The sequence below is a fragment of the Phymastichus coffea genome, unplaced genomic scaffold (assembly GCF_024137745.1).
Source record: "Phymastichus coffea isolate CEN01 unplaced genomic scaffold, Cenicafe_Pcof_1.1 PCOF00008, whole genome shotgun sequence".
Taxonomy (NCBI): domain Eukaryota; kingdom Metazoa; phylum Arthropoda; class Insecta; order Hymenoptera; family Eulophidae; genus Phymastichus; species Phymastichus coffea.
In genome coordinates this window covers 178,750-199,300 of record NW_026706819.1, presented here as the reverse complement: position 1 = coordinate 199,300, position 20,551 = coordinate 178,750, and the positions used below count along the sequence as shown (strand labels likewise).

General features: G+C 32.0%; 1 protein-coding gene across 1 annotated transcript in view; it reads right to left on the bottom strand.

The window, feature by feature from the left end:
- LOC131669562 (protein CREBRF homolog) overlaps nt 1-20,551 on the bottom strand; it is a 259,087-nt gene that overhangs the window by 138,549 nt on the left and 99,987 nt on the right. The window contains exons 2-3 of the mRNA XM_058944519.1: nt 18,879-19,346; nt 18,303-18,806 (exon numbers count right to left, since the gene is read on the bottom strand). Coding sequence (XP_058800502.1) covers nt 18,303-18,806; nt 18,879-19,346 — 972 coding nt within the window. The remainder of the gene's footprint in view (nt 1-18,302; nt 18,807-18,878; nt 19,347-20,551) is intronic.

The following is a 20,551-nucleotide window of genomic DNA, read 5'->3' as shown; positions in this document are numbered from 1 at the left end:
ATTTTTAGAGCCGTTCGAATATTTCAAAATGCGATATTTCAAAAACAAAGACAGACTCATCTCTGAAAAAAAAATATATTATGTATTTATAGTCCAGAAATGTCTGTGAATTTTTTCAGATTTTTAAAAGTGGTGGAACCCCCTCAAAAAAAATAAAAACCGATAAAAAATACAGTTTTTTTACTCTAGAGCCGCGTAGGTTAAACCTACGATAAAATAAATACCACCATTGTGTTTTACGGACAAAAATACATCGAAAACATGTATTATACCTTTAAAAATAGTTTAAACTCATTATTAAATCAGCAAAAATGATATTCTGCTAAGACTGTCGGCCTTACCCACACTATAGACAGCTATGCCTTTTGTATTCAGAGGTAATTTAATATCATTTTCGAACATATGTTACATGTTTTCGATATATTTTTTCCCGCAGAACACGATGGTGCTATTGATTTTGGCATATCATCCACCTAAGATGGGTCAGAAGCGAAAAACCAATAAAAATCCTGATTTGTATGGTCTTTATATTATTCATAAAATCTCAAACAATCATTGTACATTTTATTTTATTAAATTTCTGATCTTAGGAGTTATCCCTGTAAATAATTACACACCTTGTTTTTCTTGTAAACGTTTCGCAATTCAATTTATTGCCACCTCAGTATACATCTGTTAAATCAAACAGCTATGTTGTGAGGTACCATATATTCTCAAAATGTATTTAAAAAAGTTACCCATAATTCCTCGACGGAATCCGATCTTATTCTTCAATCACAGATCGTATAATATAAAAAATTCTTATGTTTTCACTCCTGATATTTGATGATTTTATTTTATTAAATTTCTGATCTTAGGAGTTATCCCTGTAAATAATTACACACCTTGTTTTTCTTGTAAGATCTGAAAATTGTTTTTTTCTAAGATCAGAAATTTAATAAAATAAAATCATCAAATATCAGGAGTGAAAACATAAGAATTTTTTATATTATACGATCTGTGATTGAAGAATAAGATCGGATCCCGTCGAGGAATTATGGGTAACTTTTTTAAATACATTTTGAGAATATATGGTACCTCACAACATAGCTGTTTGATTTAACAGATGTATACTGAGGTGGCAATAAATTGAATTGAGAAACGTTTACAAGAAAAACAAGGTGTGTAATTATTTACAGGGATAACTCCTAAGATCAGAAATTTAATAAAATAAAATGTACAATGATTGTTTCAGATTTTATGAATAATATAAAGACCATACAAATCAGGATTTTTGTTGGTTTTTCGCTTCTGACCCATCTTAGGTGGATGATATGCCAAAATCAATAGCACCATCGTGTTCTGCGGGAAAAAATATATCGAAAACATGTAACATATGTTCGAAAATGATATTAAATTACCTCTGAATACAAAAGGCATAGCTGTCTATAGTGTGGGTAAGGCCGACAGTCTTAGCAGAATATCATTTTTGCTGATTTAATAATGAGTTTAAACTATTTTTAAAGGTATAATACATGTTTTCGATGTATTTTTGTCCGTAAAACACAATGGTGGTATTTATTTTATCGTAGGTTTAACCTACGCGGCTCTAGAGTAAAAAAACTGTATTTTTTATCGGTTTTTATTTTTTTTGAGGGGGTTCCACCACTTTTAAAAATCTGAAAAAATTCACAGACATTTCTGGACTATAAATACATAATATATTTTTTTTTCAGAGATGAGTCTGTCTTTGTTTTTGAAATATCGCATTTTGAAATATTCGAACGGCTCTAAAAATTTGAATTTCACGCCAAAATTTTTTTGAGTTACCCCGTTTTGTAGGGCTTAAAAAACTCTACAATTTAAAAAAAAAGAATTTTCTAGCTCAAAAATTGACTGAGATATCGTCGAAAAACTGAAAATCACAAAATAGGGCCTTATAAGGCCCCATTTGAACTTAGGGGTCTGAAAATTGGGGAATCTTAATTGTTTTTCATGCTGAACAAGATAGTTGATCCACTTTTTCAAAATTGTTGGGGGCACTTTTGACCATCTTAATAGGCTAGACCCTTTATGAAATACTTTATAATTTATGAAACTACTTTTGAAATTATGTTAATTTATAAAAGCAGAAAAATAAATAATCTTTAATTGAAACATAAAACGAGACGTTATTTGTTACGTACAAAAGGATTGAATAAAATATCGGTAATATGTCTATACTCGTGTCTATGGTAAATTATAGGCTCTCGGCCTGCCTGGAGGTAAGGGATTTGGAGTCGTTTGGTTAAAAAGCACAACCATTTAGCCTATTTGTTTTTTAGGGGTTTAGGTTTTAAGGCTCTTTAGTTCACATGTACAGGCTACTAAGATCACACATTTGTAAACAGGTTTTTATGAAAATTAAAATTTTTTTTCGACATTTTCGTCCACCACATTGGTTCCGCCATTTTAAATTTTCAAAATCTGATATCAGATTTGTAAAGAGCGTTCTCGAAAATACCTATATACAAACATTCTACAAAATATTATGGATTGAAGTATACTTATAGCTATTTTGTATTAGGGGTGGTTTCCCCCCCCCCCCCCTTAGGGGTAGTATCTATGAAAAAACCGAAAAACTTAATTTGTTTATTATAGATGTTTACAAATTTTTTCCAATTTTTTTAGTAATTTAAAACTTTTTTATTATATAAAATTTTTTTTCGATATTACTGTCCGCCATATTGGTTCCGCCATTTTAAATTATCAAAATCTGATAACAGACTTGTAATCAGCTATCTCAAAAATTTGTACCGGGTGTTCCAGACCATCCGTACAGCCATTTTAAAATCGAAAATTCGTGTTTTTGTGAAAAATGTTTCAGATGAAAGTTGTTGACGACAAAGGGGGCCATCTATCTGTATAATTAGTTTTGACCTTGAACATCGTTTTCAAGGTCATTTGAAGGTCGAATTGTTTTTTTTAAATGGGAACCCCTATTTTTGACACCGGATTCGGAAAGAGCGGGAAATTTTACTTCCAAAACGGTATTTTAAAATTTTTTTTCATGGCCTTGAAAAGGTCGATTTAAGGTCAAATGCTTGAAAAATTGCCTAAAAGCGTTTTTTTAATTTTTAAGATATCGAAAAATGACCTCTACAAAATTTGTTCAGAACAGAGTGGGCCACCCAATGCACCAAAAACCTTTTACCTTTGACCTCATTTTAAAGGTCATTTCAAGTTCGAAGTGTTTTTTGTAATGGAAAACCCTCTTTTTGACCCCAGATTCTCACATAGCGCGAAACTCAACATAATACCTTATCCAAACGTCGGATTTCGCGCTATGTGCGAATCCGGGGTCAAAAAGAGGGGTTTCCATTACAATAAACACTTCGAACTTGAAATGACCTTTAAAATGAGGTTAAAGGTAAAAGGTTTTTGGTGCATTAGGTGGCCCACTCTGTTCTGAACAAATTTTGTAGAGGTCATTTTTCGATATCTTAAAAATTAAAAAAACGCTTTTAGGCAGTTTTTCAAGCATTTGACCTTAATTCAACCATCTCAAGACCATGAAAAAAAAATTTAAATATACCGTTTTGGACGTAAAATTTCCCGCTCTTTCCAAATCCGGTGTCAAAAATAAGGGTTCCCATTTAAAAAAAACAATACGACTTTCAAATGACCTTGAAAACGATGTTCAAGGTCAAAACTAATTATACAGATAGATAGCCCCCTTTGTCGTAAACAACTTTCATCTGAAACATTTTTCACAAAAACACGAATTTTCGATTTTAAAATGGCTGTACGGATGGTCTGGAACACCCGGTATATACAAACTTTCTACGAAATATTATGTATTGAATTACATATTTACAGTTATTTTGTCTTAGGGGTGGTTTATCCCCCTTAGGGGTAATATTTATTAAAACACCGAAAGACGTCAACTAAATTTTGTTATTATGGATGTTTAAACATTTTTTCCAATTTTTTTTAGTCGGTTTAAACTTTTTTATTATAAAATTATGCAAAAAAATATATGTTTTTAACCCCTAAAAAATAGGGGATGCTACCATTACTATTCAAATTACCATGAAATACTTGCTCCTTTTGTAAGAAATAACCTCCAATTAGTTTGACTGAAAAATATTAATTTTAAGCCGAGATATTGAAAAAAAAGCTTTTTGGGGGTTAACTTTAGGGGAGATTTTTACCCCTTAAAAGTGAAAATTAGCCGATAAAAAAAATACGTGTCTCTTATTTTTTTATGTTCTACAATATGTATCAAAATCGGTGAGTTTTGGTTGGGTACCTTGCCTTGTTAGATTATTTGGAAATTAGTATAGTTTTCTGATTTGTTGAGTAATTAAGAGTTGCATTGTTTATGGCTTTATAGATGTTATTATTTATATTTACGATGATACTGTCTTGATCTTGTTAAGTTTTGAGTGTTACGTCTTACGACGCATCCTTTTTGTAACAACTGCACACTCGTGAAATTCAAAGCTTCTAAAACTATTCGCACGTCAGCAGAAAGCTGACGAAACGCGAGGTAAATGATATTCCGATGCACGAGACGTAACATGAGCGGTATGTTAAAGTTTAGTTTGTAGTTTAGCATTTCTCTGCAGGTACCCTAGTTTGTTCCTTTATTTTATAGACAACTATTCTTTGTATTATATTTAATTATTGAGTTAACATTAATTATTATCATTAATTACAATTGTTTAGCAACTCTATATTAGCAACCTTATAACAAAAATAATATAATTAAGTACATTTTCTCGTGTATGTAATTTATACATTTAAAGTTTAAAAATTTTATTTTGAATGACGATCTATTAACAATTGAAATTGATCATTTTTTTAATAAAATTTATTAAGGTGCAGCAAGATTCATATATTTCGATAATTCAAAACATGGACACAAACCAATCAAGCTACAGAGACTTTAAAGAGCAATAACGTTTATGATGCGAATAGTTGCCTTTTAAAAAGAATCACATATTTGAGGTCAGATTTGCACGTTATTGGGCACCAATCTCAACCTGCCCGGATTTTAGCATTTGCAAGTTATTGGGCTCTAGGGTTAAACTCTCTGTAGTTTACCATTTCAAAGTTATTGTACTCTAGGGTTGAATAGTCTAGGGTAAAAGTTTTGCGGGTTATTGTTTTTCGTTTCTGTGAAACTTTCGTTTTTTTTTTTGGAATATTTAAATAAATTAACTACTTATAAAAATTAAGGGATATAAACAAAAATCAAAATTTTTGGGGTCGTTTTAATAAAGGATAACTTGAAGAGAAATGGTTGTACGGAAAAAAAAGGAAAATATTAATCGGGCACCGTCCCTTTCTACTTTTTTGTTTTAATTTCTGAAGACTTCTGCGAAGCTAAATTAAGTAATACTGACTTCCATCGCGTGCCACTCTTCTTCTTTTACTTTGCGCACGTTCACCTATCATGTAAGTTCTCGAATTCTTTGATAGATCTTTTTCACGATCCCTCACATTCGTGGTCCCTATTCTTTATCATGGTCGCTCCTTAACCCATTAAAGCCCACGCTAAGACTGGTTGAGATAGCGACAAACAAACTGTGCTATCTTTTGCATAAGTGAAAAATAAAATATACGTATTTTTTTTTATGTTATTTTCAATTGTTTATAACAAATTATTTAAACAAATTACAAAAAAAATTCATAATTATCAAAATCTAAATGCGGGAATCGATTCTGGAGGTGAAATCAAGACGAAAACCTATATAACACTTTTTTGTCAGAATTCAATTTGTTAGTGTAACGTAGGAATAAACAATTGCATGTTGGGGAGAAAAAGTGACCATGTCAAGTCCCAAGCAAAATCTATCTGGAATAGCAAAAAATAAACTGTGCTATCCTTTGCATAAGTGAAAAATAAAATATATATATTTTTTCTTATGTCATTTGCAATTGTTTATAACAAATTATTTAAACAAATTACAAAAAAATTCATAATTTTCAAAATCTGAATGCGGAAATCGATTCGGGGGATAAAATTGAGATGAAAACCTATATAACACTTTTTTGTCAGAGTTCAATTTGATATCTTTATGTAGAAATAAACTATTGACAAATAAGTGTTTTCATTCTCACACATGGTATCTGGAATCATATCAGTATTTTTTACTGATAAATTTTGAGATCTTATACTGTAATTGGATAAGTTTATTTCATTTCGTAAATCCTTCCGTGTTAGAGATCACGTTTGAGTGGCGGGCTAACGGTTGAAAACATTTATACATTGGATCTATTCTTTGAAATAATAATTTCGGAAAACTTTTAGTTTTTATTTTGTTCTAAATTGGTAACGTTACTGATAATGCCGAGACGGAGAATTAGCAATCTACCAAATTTAGTTGAAGATTCTGATAGTGATGAAGGTCAACATATTGATATAGCATTCATTCCTAATGAATATGAAAGTTCAGATGGAGATTCGGACGGTGATCCAAATGAAGATACATTATCAAATGAATTACCATCAGGTTCTTACGAACATGTTAAAAGTACATACACAAGTACTCAGAAATTGTTGGAACCGAATCATAAGTACAGTTGGAAAAATGATGCTTTGAATGATATTTCTCCGCATGTCGAGAGCAACTTCAATATTTCACCTATTTCATCATTGCAATCCAAAAATGCTTTTGAGTTGTTTGAGGTTTTCTTTTCGAAATCAATGAAAAACCATATCATTGAAGCCACTTCTGAAAATCATTTTGATTTATGTATGGATGATCTAGAAAAATTTATTACAATCATAATGATTACTATCTTCAATTCTAGAAAAAGTATTCGTGATTACTGGTCAAAAAAGCGAATACTTCAGTGTCCAGTAATTGCGGAACTTATGTCTAGAAATAATTTCGTTGCCATAAAAAAGAACATACGATTCTATAAACTTCAAGAAACTGATCAAAATGATAAAGTCTGGAAGGTTAGAACTCTGTATGATATGTTTCGTGAGAATTGTATGCAATTTGGTTTCTTTGACTATAATTTATCAATAGATGAGATAATGGTAAAATACTTTGGTAGGTTTGGTATCAAGCAATGTATAAGGAATAAACCCATTAGATTTGGAATAAAAGAATGGGCAGTCTGTTCTTCTGATGGGTATATATATGATCTTGATATTTACACTGGTAAATCAGGAATCGATGAACGAAATCCTTTAGTTGCCGTTGGTTTAGGGTCTAGAGTGGTGATAAAGTTACTTTCGAATTTATTAGAAAAAACACAGAGAGAAGAACTGAAAAAGTATCATATTTATTTTGACAACTTTTTCACAAACCCAGATCTTATGATTCATTTGAAAAAAAATGGTTTATCGGCGACAGGAACTGTTCGGCATAATCGTGTGAAAGTGAAAGTCGAAATGCCAAAAAAAGCTAAAAGAGGATACACTATTTCAATGCATGAAGTGAATTCAAAATTGAATTATATTACAGTTATGGACTCAAAGCCAGTATCGATTCTCTCTTCGAAATATGGAAATGAACCAAAAGTTGAAATGCAGAGATGGCAGGAATCATCGAAAAAATCTATTCTTTTTCCTCATTGTTTCTCTATGTATAATGAACACATGGGTGGCGTCGATCTACATGATCAACACTGTAATGCTTTGATGCCTACAATTCGAAGTAAGAAATGGACATGGTGCCTTGTATTACGGCTCATCCAAGCATCCTTAGCAAACGCTACAGTGATTTACAATAAGTTACATCCAGACGAAAGAAAAGGTTCCAAAGATATTGTTCAAGAAGTTTGTGAATATTATATTGACAAGTTATCTTCCAAACGTCCCCCCAAACGACAGAAACAGAGTGAAACTTCATCCCAAGAACACGTGATGAAACATGGGAGTCTTAGGAAATGTGGAATTTCAACATGTCGGACAAGAACGGAATGGTATTGTGAGAAATGTTCTATGCCTGTTTGCAAAAGTCATAAAGAAGGACATGGCAATGAACAATAATTCAATCCCACCGATTATATTTACAATAATTCATGCCAATATTGATGGATAAATACAATAATTAGCTTCATTTTATACGATTTTTTGAAACACTCTCAGGAGGCCGAATGTTTCTTCCTTCATTACAATAACTAATTGGCCTCTGACAGAAAAGTGTTATATAGGTTTTCGTCTAAACTTTACCCCCAGAATCGATTTCCGCATTCAGATTTTGAAAATTATAAATTTTTTTATAATTTGTTTAAATAGTTTGTTATAAACAATTGCAAATGACATAAGAAAAAATATATATATTTTATTTTTCACTTATGCAAAGGATAGCACAGTTTATTTTTTGCTATTCCAGATAGATTTTGCTTGGGACTTGACATGGTCACTTTTTCTCCCCAACATGCAATTGTTTATTCCTACGTTACACTAACAAATTGAATTCTGACAAAAAAGTGTTATATAGGTTTTCGTCTTGATTTCACCTCCAGAATCGATTCCCGCATTTAGATTTTGATAATTATGAATTTTTTTGTAATTTGTTTAAATAATTTGTTATAAACAATTGAAAATAACATAAAAAAAATACGTATATTTTATTTTTCACTTATGCAAAAGATAGCACAGTTTGTTTGTCGCTATCTCAACCAGTCTTAGCGTGGGCTTTAATGGGTTAATATACGCCCGCGCCTTAATGAATTCCATTCGTTACCAATAATTATAATTATTTCTTAATATTTTATTATATTATTATATTTATATATTAAATTTTAACTATTTAGATATAATAAAGGGAAACTTAAATAAATCACTGATTATTTAACACTATTAAAAAACTTGTTCGCTGCTATGCTAACCGATTCCTCGATCTGTTATATTTTATAATTATTATCATTCCTGAATAATAATAATTATTATTATTAATCACACAGGCCGACAAGGGTAAAGTTATGAAAACTAGAGTATACTTTTCCGAAGCATTTTGGTGTGTTGAATCCGAATCTGGCCGCTGAATTGCTCTATCACGTCTAGTTTTCGAGATATTCTAACCTAAAAGTGCGAAAAAAGCGGTTTTTGTCCACAAAGAATCCGAATTCATTGTGTTGTGGGATGTAATTATTCTATAACAAAAGCTATTTTATATGCTATCCCTAGATTTAGATAAATTTGACTGAATGTGGATTGAAAGGGGTGGGATTAGAAGGGGTGGGTTGAGTTTGGGGTGTGTAGGATTTAGTTTGTAGAGTTTGGGGTTATTGGATTTAGGGTTACTAAGTTTGGATTGTCAGGTTTGAGGTTATTGAATTCAAGTTTAATTATTTGGGATTCGTGAATTCGGATTCTCTGTTATACTAAATAAGCATATGTTTTATAGGCTATTTGCAAATTATGAAACTTTATAATGCGATATCTCAGCAAAAAAAAAGATATTTGAACAAGCTCAACACGATTTGAAAGGTGGAGACCTGTACTTTAAAATGGTTTGTACCATTTTTGGCTGGAAATTTTTTTCACGATGCTACATAACCTCAAAAATGGACAAAAACCACTTTTTTCACACTTTTAGGTTAGAATATCTCGAAAACTAGACGTGATGGAGCAATTCTGTGGCCAGATTCGGATTCAGCACACCCAAATGCTTCGAGAAAGTATACTCTAGTTTCGAAAACTAAAAATTCGTTAAATTTTGTAGACTTGTGTTATCATAGAACCACAAAAATTTTTGCGGAGTCTACTCGGGCATCCATAAGTGTTATAACAAGTGTGAACTTCCCTCTTTATATCTCCCTCCCTCTCAGCAGATCGATAACAGTTGTTCCTTTTCTGTATCTATTTTTTTCTGTATCTATTATATTTTCTGTATCTTTCTATGTATTTAATTTCACAGCAGCATTAAAAGGTAGGTGCGCGAGAATGTATGCGCTAATCATCGTTCCGCTAGAGTAAAGGAAAAGGAGAGAGGGAGAGAGAGAGAGAGAGAGAGCACGCACATATAATTTTCGGCCAATTTCTTAGCTAAACTGAAGGAGCGGTAGAGAGAGAGCGAGAGAGAGAGCCCTCCCGCAGCCATCACAAGTCAAAGGGCGGTATTGAGAGCTATGTGTCTGGTCGAGACACACGTGTTTCGTTAAGCTCAACGTTTCTACTGAAACATTATTGCGACCATTGTTCTGTGGTGTAAGCGACAGATTCTAGTGAAGGTGTGGTGAGGTGTTAGACCGTGTCAGCAGTTTGGACAGCAGTAGAGTGTTTCCTTTTCGCGTGCAAGCGAGTGCGCCGTCCGTTTATTCGGATATCACTGTCTACGCCAGCGACGACGCGTGTATCCAGTAAAATGCTACGGCGATCAATACCAAATGCCGACTATTAGGGCTTTGTTAAGTGCTGTATGAATACGCAATTACTGTAAGTAATAGCTTGAAGTATGTCTACCTCTTTGTGCACGCTTCATCTCTCTCTCTTTCGCACGTACTCCGTTTATACCCCTTTATTTTGCTTGTATAAATATTGTACTCTCTTAATTCTCTTTCGATATCTTTCGTTATCGCGCTTGACTTTCCACATTCCTAATTCTTTCTTATTGTGTTACCGCTTGTATTTGGCGCTTTCATCTGTGACAATATGGCATACGACAGCCCCCGCAGGCCCATCGGCAAGAGGGCCGTGCAAGTGGCATAGCTGCTGCTACAGCGTGGCCCGCTTCGTATCAGAGTGTTTCCTTCGGACGTTCAATGAAAATCACTTATAAATTATAGCAGGTGCATTTCGTCTCCCAAATTATTGTTATAGTGTTCTATATATTTTTCGAGCCGCTAATATTTTTTCAAAAATTACTCCAGCACATCAGGATTCCATCATTATTCTATAGGTTCTAATTGATAACACAGGCCAACACATTTTTATACCCACAGACCGGAATTGGTGTGTCTGAAGGAATTTGATGCGCTGAATCCGAATTTGAGATCAAAATTGCTCTACCACCTGCAGTTTTCCAGATATCCTAACCTAAAATGGTTTTTATTATTTTTCAACCCCTGTAACTTTGTGATAAAATATTTTTCTGAGATTGGACGACGGTACTTTAAAGAGCAACTATTGCCCTTAAAAATCTACTTCTCATTTTTTCAATATCATTTTTTTTGACAAAATATGACATAATGAAGTATAATAAATTAGCATTTTTGTAAATGTCACTTAAGCAGAGAAAAGTTTCGCTTAAAGATAATCCTCGCTAAACAATAAAATAATATCCCAAGTACTTTAACCGGAGAATTTTGTATCTTGTAATAATTCCCGACCACTACGTCCCAAATTCTTTAACTCATTAATCTTGTAACCAGCTAAGCTCACCACTATTATCTTTTAGCAAAACTTTTCTTTGCTTAAACGACATTTGCGAAAATGTAAATTTATTATAGTTCAATGTGCCATATCTCTATCGAAAAAAATGATATTGGAAAAAATGAAAAAAAGTGAAGAGTACGTTTTAAAAGGCAACAGTTACTCTTTAAAATGCCGTCCTTAATCTTGTAGAAGAATATTTTGTCATTAAATTACAGGGATTGAAAAACAGTAAACAAACATGGTTATGACACATTTTGGTTAGGATATCTTGAAAACTGAAGGTGATGGAGCAATTCGGAGCTCGGATTTGGATTCAGTGCAGCAAATCCCTTCGGAAATACCTTGTCTGGTCTCTGGGTGCGGAATTTTTTTTCACATTTTGTCGACCTGTATAATTTACTACGGATTGCATTATATCTTTTATAAAAATTATATCTTTTTCGGAATTATTTTTATGAGAAAAAATTCAGCATTAGTCAAAAAAAATTGTGCGACATTGCAGACAGATAAGTTAAATTATAGAGGAAAATATTAATTAAGGTAGGAAAACGAATATTGATGATGGTGAAAATTATAGGATTCATAACTATAATCGATATATACGCATACGCGCACGCATATACAGGGTGTACAAAAAGTCCGGAAACACCCAAAAATTTTCCAGACAAAGTAATTTTTCAAAATGGTCAAGGTCATTCTAGAAGTAACTTTTTACGAGGAATCCATTGGTGTCCTTGAATGTAACCTTGAACGTGACTTTCAAGGTTATTCGAAGGTCAGCTTTGCTTTTTTAAATGACAACCTCTATTTTTGACCCCGGATTCGGAAAGAGCGGAAAATTCTACATTTAAATAAGGTAAAATAGTTTAGGTCTGAATAACCCCCAAGATGACCTTCAAGGTAAGTAGGAGTTGCCATTTAAAAAAGCAAAGCTGACCTTCAAATAACCTTGAAGGTTACGCTCGAGGTTACATTCAAGGTTATCAATGTATTCCTCGTGAAAAGTTATGTCAAGAATGACCCTGACCACTGAAAAATTACTGTCTCGAAAATTTTTGGTTTTTTTCGGACTTTTTGGACACTGTATACGTGTACAAACACACATATATGAGGCATTTCACGTCAAGTCTCCCAGCGCGGCGCGCGGGCACTCAAATACGTCAAATTTCCTATAACTTCAACTCGTATTTCCACTACGTAAACTTATCTTTGAAAAATAGTTTATAAGCATTTCCTATGTATTTTTTCCTCAGCTTTCCGATGGTGCGGTTAGTTTTTCCATATTTTTTCATTTACACCGTTAAATGAAATAATTGTTTATAGCAAATTGATATATCTCAAAAAGTATATTTTTAATATTTTTTTTATTGTTTCAACCGAAAGCTGAGCATTTTTTACATAGAAAAACATCTTTTCTAGCAAATGCTCAAGTTTTATATTTGCGAAATAGAACGTGAAAGAGTAGACGCAACGCCGCGCGATCCGGTGCGCCGACTTGGCCCGGTCTGTCTTGTGACCTATTCAACATTCGACTTTTACCTATTACTCTTAATTTATATTGTTTTTATCTATTTTCTTATTTGGTTTTTACTTTCTCTTAATTAACTCTTTGTTGCTTGACTTGGCTTTTTTTTTGCTTTAATTGGCTTTTTTTTCTGCTTTACTTTACTGAGCACTTTTTTTACGTTAGTTGGTTTTCTTTTGCTTTAGTTGATACTTTCGCTGTAGAAATTAGTTTTTTTTTCTCTTTTGGAAATATTTGATATTCAGGACTAGAAGATGTATTTTTCAGCATTAATTTAGTTTCATCTATTGAAATAATGGCATGAAATTGTAAAGTTCCTGGTATTATTTTAGCCTGATCTAGCCTTGTTTTCAAGTCCAAGACAGTTTGTTCATAAGTTTCGTTACTGCTATAAAAAACTTTCGTCTCTTTACAATAATTTTTAGCCCAGTTGTAAAGGTCTTCCGAAGTCAAAATTCGACTATTGGAAGAAAGTTGTAGACTTGCCCGTTTTGTACCTCTTTTAATATTCGCACCTATACCATCGCACGCACCTTTACCATGCGCGGTGGCATAAAAATGCCATTCAACTAGAATACCAAAATCTCTCTTGTGAAAAAGAAGATTGTAAAAATTCTTTTTATTTTAAAATGTTGACCTGCTCCATCTGTAAAATAATAAATTTTCTTGACTGCAGAGAAACTAGCTTTTAGATGCGTTATTATAATTTTTTGATACTCATAAACTGAAACAGTATCATGGTTTAAATTATCGGAAATGATAACAATGCTTACATGCTTAAGCTCATTACTTTCATTGTAATAAATCACCACTGTAAAAATAGTTGCTTGGTTGTTATTCTAATGGAAAGACTGCGTTGAATTTTGTATCACAAACGCATAATTTTCTGCGAAATCACAGCAAACAAGAAATTCTCCCTTTAAGAGATTTTTCTTCGAGTCATTCATGAAATGTGACTGCTTCTTAGCGAAGTAATCATGAGTTTTTAACTTCATTAATTTATCGCTTAGTGTCTCCATGAATTCATGCACATGAACAGTTTTCAAAGCTATTGTACATCGATCAGTTTGGAACCAAGATTCATATTGTATTTCGTAAATATTATTTTTTTCAAAGCATTCAAACAAATGTTTTCTCAATTTAGACATATTAGGGCAGTCTAAACATTCAGTTAGATAGCATTCTTCATTTACGTTTCTACACACAAGTGCTTTAATGCAGTCGTGGTAGTTTTTAAGAGGAAAATTAGTATTGTTTGTTAAATTCTCTAGATCTAAAGCAGCGAGCATGAGTTTAACATTTTCATGATGTACACATACGCATACGTTATGTGTACCACTACTTCCAGCTAAAACACAATGCAATGGTCTCAATTGAGTAAATTTAGTAATTCCTATCTTGGCATTTTCATTTTCCTTTTGAAATAAAGCAAAAAGTTCATTGAGATTACCTAACAGTAATCTTTTCGTAACATGTTCTCTTTTGCCATTCTCTTGTTTGACAGATATATAATCTTTTATACCCGGCATAATCCGACTAACATCGTCTTTCTCATATTTGAGCGCCCTCGCGCCGCGCTGGGAGACTTGACGTGAAATGCCTCGTATACACACACACACTTATGTACACACAAACGTATCTAGTTATTCATTTATAGATTGTAAGAAATTTTTAATCCTGCAAATAGTAGTATTCTTCAAAAATTGGGCAATACGACCTTAGTGATCATTGATGAAGTCAGTCTTTTTGTAAATACTATAGGAATCACTAACATACAGTTTTTTCTGCAATGCAATTTAAAAAAATAAATGTCATTATCTGTAAAACAATGTAAAAAACAAATCTACGAATTATTGGTCAGATTTTCAATTTGTTTTTTATAAAACATAAAAGAATCTTCTTACAATTATTTTATTGCTACTACTGTTATCTGTATATTATTTGCTTAGTTCTTCTTTCAAATCAGGTAAGGAAATATGAATCAGTATTTAGGACATTCAACTGAAAAGGCACAAACCAATGTTCTTGGTTACTATTAGTAATTAATTAATGGTAAATGAAAAAAATGGTAAATGAAAAAGTATCATCTTCGAAGCCTTTTTTTTATTTCATCAATAATATTTTCAGATTTAATATTATTATAGTACTAAAACTATTGTTTTAATTGGTATTACAAAATGAGCATTGAAATGTAAACATACTAAAAATTTTAACCATTAACTACTACGTGAGGTAGATTTACCCCAGACAATTTTTAACAATAAATAAAATATTTTTTTTTTATTCAACAATTTTTTTCAGTGTATGTAACATTAAAAATTGTTAACCTGAATATTTTCTTTTGTAGTAAAAGGTTTGAAATATACTAGAAAAAACTTTCATAGCAAAATATCTAAAATTCTCTGATTTATTCGATGTTTTTCGGGCTGGGGTAGATTTACCCCACCGAGCAGTTACGTGGCCAAAATGAGGTGTGCAAGTTAAGGGTTAATAAGTGATTCTAATTCTTCAAATCGTCTTCAAGTTTTTCTCCAATTTTCACAAGAAATTACGAATTACGATTTTTGTTCATATAACTCATTCATTTATGTATATTATTGCAATTTTCATATCGCTAAAGTAAAGTTCAGATCACAAAATATCGATTATTGCTTTCAAAAAATTTGTTTAACAATTTTTTTCCTATATTATAACAACAAATATAAAACTTTTTTTCAAAGTAAAAATTCAACGTCATATCTGCAGTCCTGTTATCTAAAAACTTACAAGAACTTTAAAAAATATTTCACCGTAATTCTTAAAGTTTCTTTGTACTTTTGAAGCTATGTTTATGTTGAAATGAATCTAGGTACTTAAAAACGAATATTACGTTGTCTTTGAAGCCTGTCATCTCCAAAGCCATTTTTTTCAAACTATGATAAATATCTTTTAGTGCATTTATAGCAGTATTTCATTGTATTTAATCCATTAACGCTAAAAAACCAAGTCTTAACTTTACTTGCCGTTTATTTTTGAAGTACTTAAACATCAAGAATATGTCTAAAAATGACTAACTTTATGTTTTTGGGGTCGCTCTACAAGATTCTAAAGTCATAATGATGATTAAATTTCAAGAAAAAAAATATGGCAACTTTTTTCGAAAAAAAACCCTGAAAAATTTGTCGAGAGAAATTTAAAAATCAAATTTTCTATCAAAATAGCATGTTTTCATTCAACAAAAATGAGCACAAGTTTGCACAAATATTTCAAACTTTCGAAATATGGCCTATAAAAATTAAAAATTCCAAAATGTACGTCTCAAAATGGCGGCGAAGTAGAAATTACTTTTTTAACTTCAGAAGCGTTTTTCTCGAAAACTAAAGACTTTCGCGAAAAATTTCTAGGAATAAAAAAGTCTTAAAATTGGCCAAGAAATACTCTCAAATTATTTCAGATTTTTTTTAAACAATTTTCGACTTTTTGGAAAATCCAGAATTAATTTATTAAAGGTTTCAATAATTTTGTTCTCAAAAACGAAAGACTTTAGCGAAGAATTTCTCAGAACAAAAAAGTCTTAAAATCAGTCAAGGAATACTATCAAATTTTTTCAGGATTTTTGGAGACATTTTTGGAAAATTGGATTTTCCAAAAAGTCGAGATTTGTCTCAAAAAATCTGAAAAAATTTGAGAGTATTTCTTGGCTAATTTAAAAACTTTTTTGTTCCTAGAAATTTTTCGCGAAAGTCTTTAGTTTTCCAGAAAAACGTTTCTGAAGTTAAAAAAAAAAATTTCTACTTCGCCGCCATTTTGAGACGTACATTTTGGAATTTTTAATTTTTATAGGTCATATTTCGAAAGTTTGAAATGTTTGTGCAAACTTGTGCTTATTTTTGTTGAATAAAAGCATGCTATTTTGATAAAAAATTTGATTTTAAAATTTTTCTCGACAAATTTTTCAGTGCTTTTTTCGAAAAAAGTCGCCATATTTTTTTTTCTTGAAATCTAATCATCATTTTGACTTTAGAATCTTGTAGAGCGACCCCAAAAACATAAAGTAAGTCATTTTTAGATACATTCTTGATGTTTAAGTAGTTTAACCCTTAACTTGCACACCTCATTTTGGCCACGTAACTACTCGGTGGGGTAAATCTACCCCAGCCCGAAAAAAATCGAATAAATCAGAGAATTTTATATATTTTGCTATGAAAATTTTTTCTAGTATATTTCAAACCTTTTACTACAAAAAAAATATTCAGGTTAACAATTTTCAATGTTACACACACTGAAAAAAATAAATTTTATTTATTGTTAAAAATTATCTGGGGTAAATTTACCCCACATAGCAGTCAAGGGTTAAAAATAAACGCACAGTTAAGATTTTTGGCTTTTTCGGCGTTAATGGGTTGAACTAATTTCTGACGATATATTAGCAACTTCTTAAAGATATCGCGAGAATATGGCTAGGTTTACTAGGCAGAAAACCGATTATGGCGTCACGCTAACTTCTCGTCGGAAATTCGGTTATTTATTCATTAATGTGTATTTAGGAATATGTCATGAGAAAAGTGTATTATATTTAAAAATATCTGACATTAGCATGCACAAATAATAGGAATAAACAATTTCAACCTTTATATATCTTTTAAATGAGCCGCTTATTTTGAAAGTGGCCTAACTCCATTCATCTTCAAATCGAGATATTGAAAGTTTAGGCCATTTTCAAACTACGCGGCTCAGTTATTCAATTAATTCGGAAAACTTATGTGTAAAAAATGTATCGTATTTTCTCTGAATATAAGCAATCTGAAGTGCGTCACTGATAAATAACATGAAGTTGTACATGTAACCATTGTAAGCGGCAGAAAATTGAAAAACGGAGTTAGGTCACTTTCAAAATAAACGGCTCAAATATAATTTGATACAAATTACTTGTAAAAATTGACATTTTACAGACACTACTAAAAGTGCGTACATTTAAAGGTTATAATCTCTTTATCTTTATTGAATATTGTTTACTGCTTTTTGTTAGATTTTCAATGAGAACACAAGATTTCCATTGAATGTATGGTCAATATTTTTAGCAGGACGCTAATCGTTTGCCTGGTTCAACCCAGATATTTTCTACCAGGGTTACTTCAATTCTTATGTTGCAGTGCAAAAAAACATGAAAACATTAAAAATTATGATAAAAAATGAAAGCAAATGTTATTCGTTATGTAGTAGAATAAGTAATCAAAATTAATGTTGTATGATTTTTAACAAAGGATTCGGAGATGACTTAATAATATTACATTATTAGATATATAAAAATCTAAATAAGAAATTATAATTTCACGAAATTAAGATTACTTTATTTTAAATATAATAGAATCTATTTGTGCCAAAAAATTGAGAAATATATAACTTATTTATTTTCAAAAAGTTTTGATAGAGATGTACCATTTCAATAGAATGTCCCATTTATCAGAAACTAAAATCTTAAAGAAACTTAACTGTGTTCTTGTTCAAGTCCATGTAATTTGATTTTGTTAGCTTCGTGCTGTGCTTTTTTTTTAAGTCTACAAGCTCGCGAAGCAAGCTTATTTTTCTCTTTACGAGTTTTAGGACGCACTGGAAACGGTAGCTCTGATACAGGAGTCATATCGTTGATAATGCGTGATAGTTTGTCAAGTTCCTTGCCTATACTATGAAGTTTGCGGGGATTTGGTGTAAGATCATTGCCATCACCTTTCCTTGCTTTACCGCTGTGTTTTATACCTTGCAGGGCACAATGTGGACTAAAAACGGGATCAGTAGCCTCATTGAGTACATGTGGATTTTCAAGGCGGGTCCTTGCTACCAGTCTCTGACCTTTAGGACCTTTCGCTTGAACATTATACTGCCAAAAGTATTTTTCTCTTTTCTGTTTGCTATCTTTAGAAAGTGATTCGCCGCTACTACACAAAAGCTTGGTGCCAGTACAGGCTGACTGATCTTCAAACTCACTTGCAGCTGATTCTGAGCATAATAAGTAACATTATAAATGTTCTAGTTATATTTAGAAATATATCTAAATAAAAGTAATCTCACCATTTTCACTACTATCATCATCATAATGATCGCTTTCATCATCGCTATCTTCATAACCTTCATCATGGCTAAAGTGATGCTCAAGTTGGCTAAAAGGGTTTGGGCTGAGAGCTGAGCCGGTACTGAGACTGCTAGTTGAACCAGCTTCTCCTAAACCGAGACTGCCGGTGCTAAGCAAATGTTGACGAGGTTCTCGACGAGCCCAAATTTGTTCGAGGCCCATAGTTTGAGTCGGCGCCGACATCGATAATCGGGATATCTTCGGTTTATAAGTTACAGTCGAATTTCCAATTATATCCTGACCGGTATGGATACCTACTTCCATTTGGCTGCTTACAGGGCTGTCGTTGGATGTGGTTTGCCTTAATAAAAGCAACTCATGAAGAGTCGATTGACCAGAGGCGTGGGGTTTATATGGTGACATAGTCTGTTGGCACGATGACGTCTCAGAACTAGCCGTTGAACTTCCTATAAATATGTATATAACTAATTATTTAAAGGTACATAAACTGTATTTTCAAATTTTCTAAAACAATACGTACTACAAAATAAATCATTAATATACATTATATAAAAAATTACACAGGCTGACAAAATTAGACAAGTTCTATTCTGGAGACCAAACTTTATATGCCATTTTTTCGTGTGCTGAATCTGAATACGGCGTCAGAATTTATCCTATACGTTAGATTATTAAGATATCCCAATCTCGAAGTGCAAAAAAGACGATCTTTAACTATATTCAAGGTTCTATAATATGGTAAAAAACTTTTTTTCTGAAACGAATGATCCTCTAAAACTACCACTCTTACCCTTAAAAATCATTCTTTCCCATTTAAAAATTTTTTAGTTATATATGTATATATATGACTGATGCGTTTCTTTAATTGTTTTTAACAATAATTCAACTTTGAATATTCGATTTTTTGCCTACTTATGACGCCTGCCTCTATTATGATGAAAAATCATAGGAAAATTTGAAGTACATTTTGTAGCTTTTACCAACCGCTATCCAAAACACTTATTAGCCGTCTCAATTCCTCAAGTTTGTTGTGTACAATAGTTTTTTCCAAAAAATAACCATTTTTGTGAATTGAAAATATTTCGGCAAATATAAGGTAATCTGGCTAGCTTCGCGTTATTGTTTTCGATAAGCGACCGCGCGTAACATTTTAGCTCTCCCCTCACACCTGCGAATACACAAAATCGTTAGCGAGTGAGCATGCAAGCGAATAACTCGATCGACTGATTGTAAATGAATTGACGATATGTAAGATTGTCGCGTACATCGTGTTAGCGTAAATGCGCGGGCCAAGTGCGTTGTAGATTACACGATAAATAAACTAGTCTAATGATTGAAACATTAATATATTGTTGTCTTTGCTATTAGTAAGTTGGTTGACTAACACCTGTCTTCTCCTGCTCTCCGGTTAGTTGACAAGATTGATTATTTCGTTCTCGCCGCGCGCATTCCGGTACGACTACGCAACGGGCGAGACAAAGAAATTAAAACGGAATTCACACCCCGTTACAATACATATACTCACTATAATTTTTATGATGACTAGATATTATGATATTATAATTTGTTTATTTATTTACAATTAGCCTTATATTATCGTAAGTATCATTATTATGTCTATAAAATTGTTATTTATCAAAATTTTGGTAGT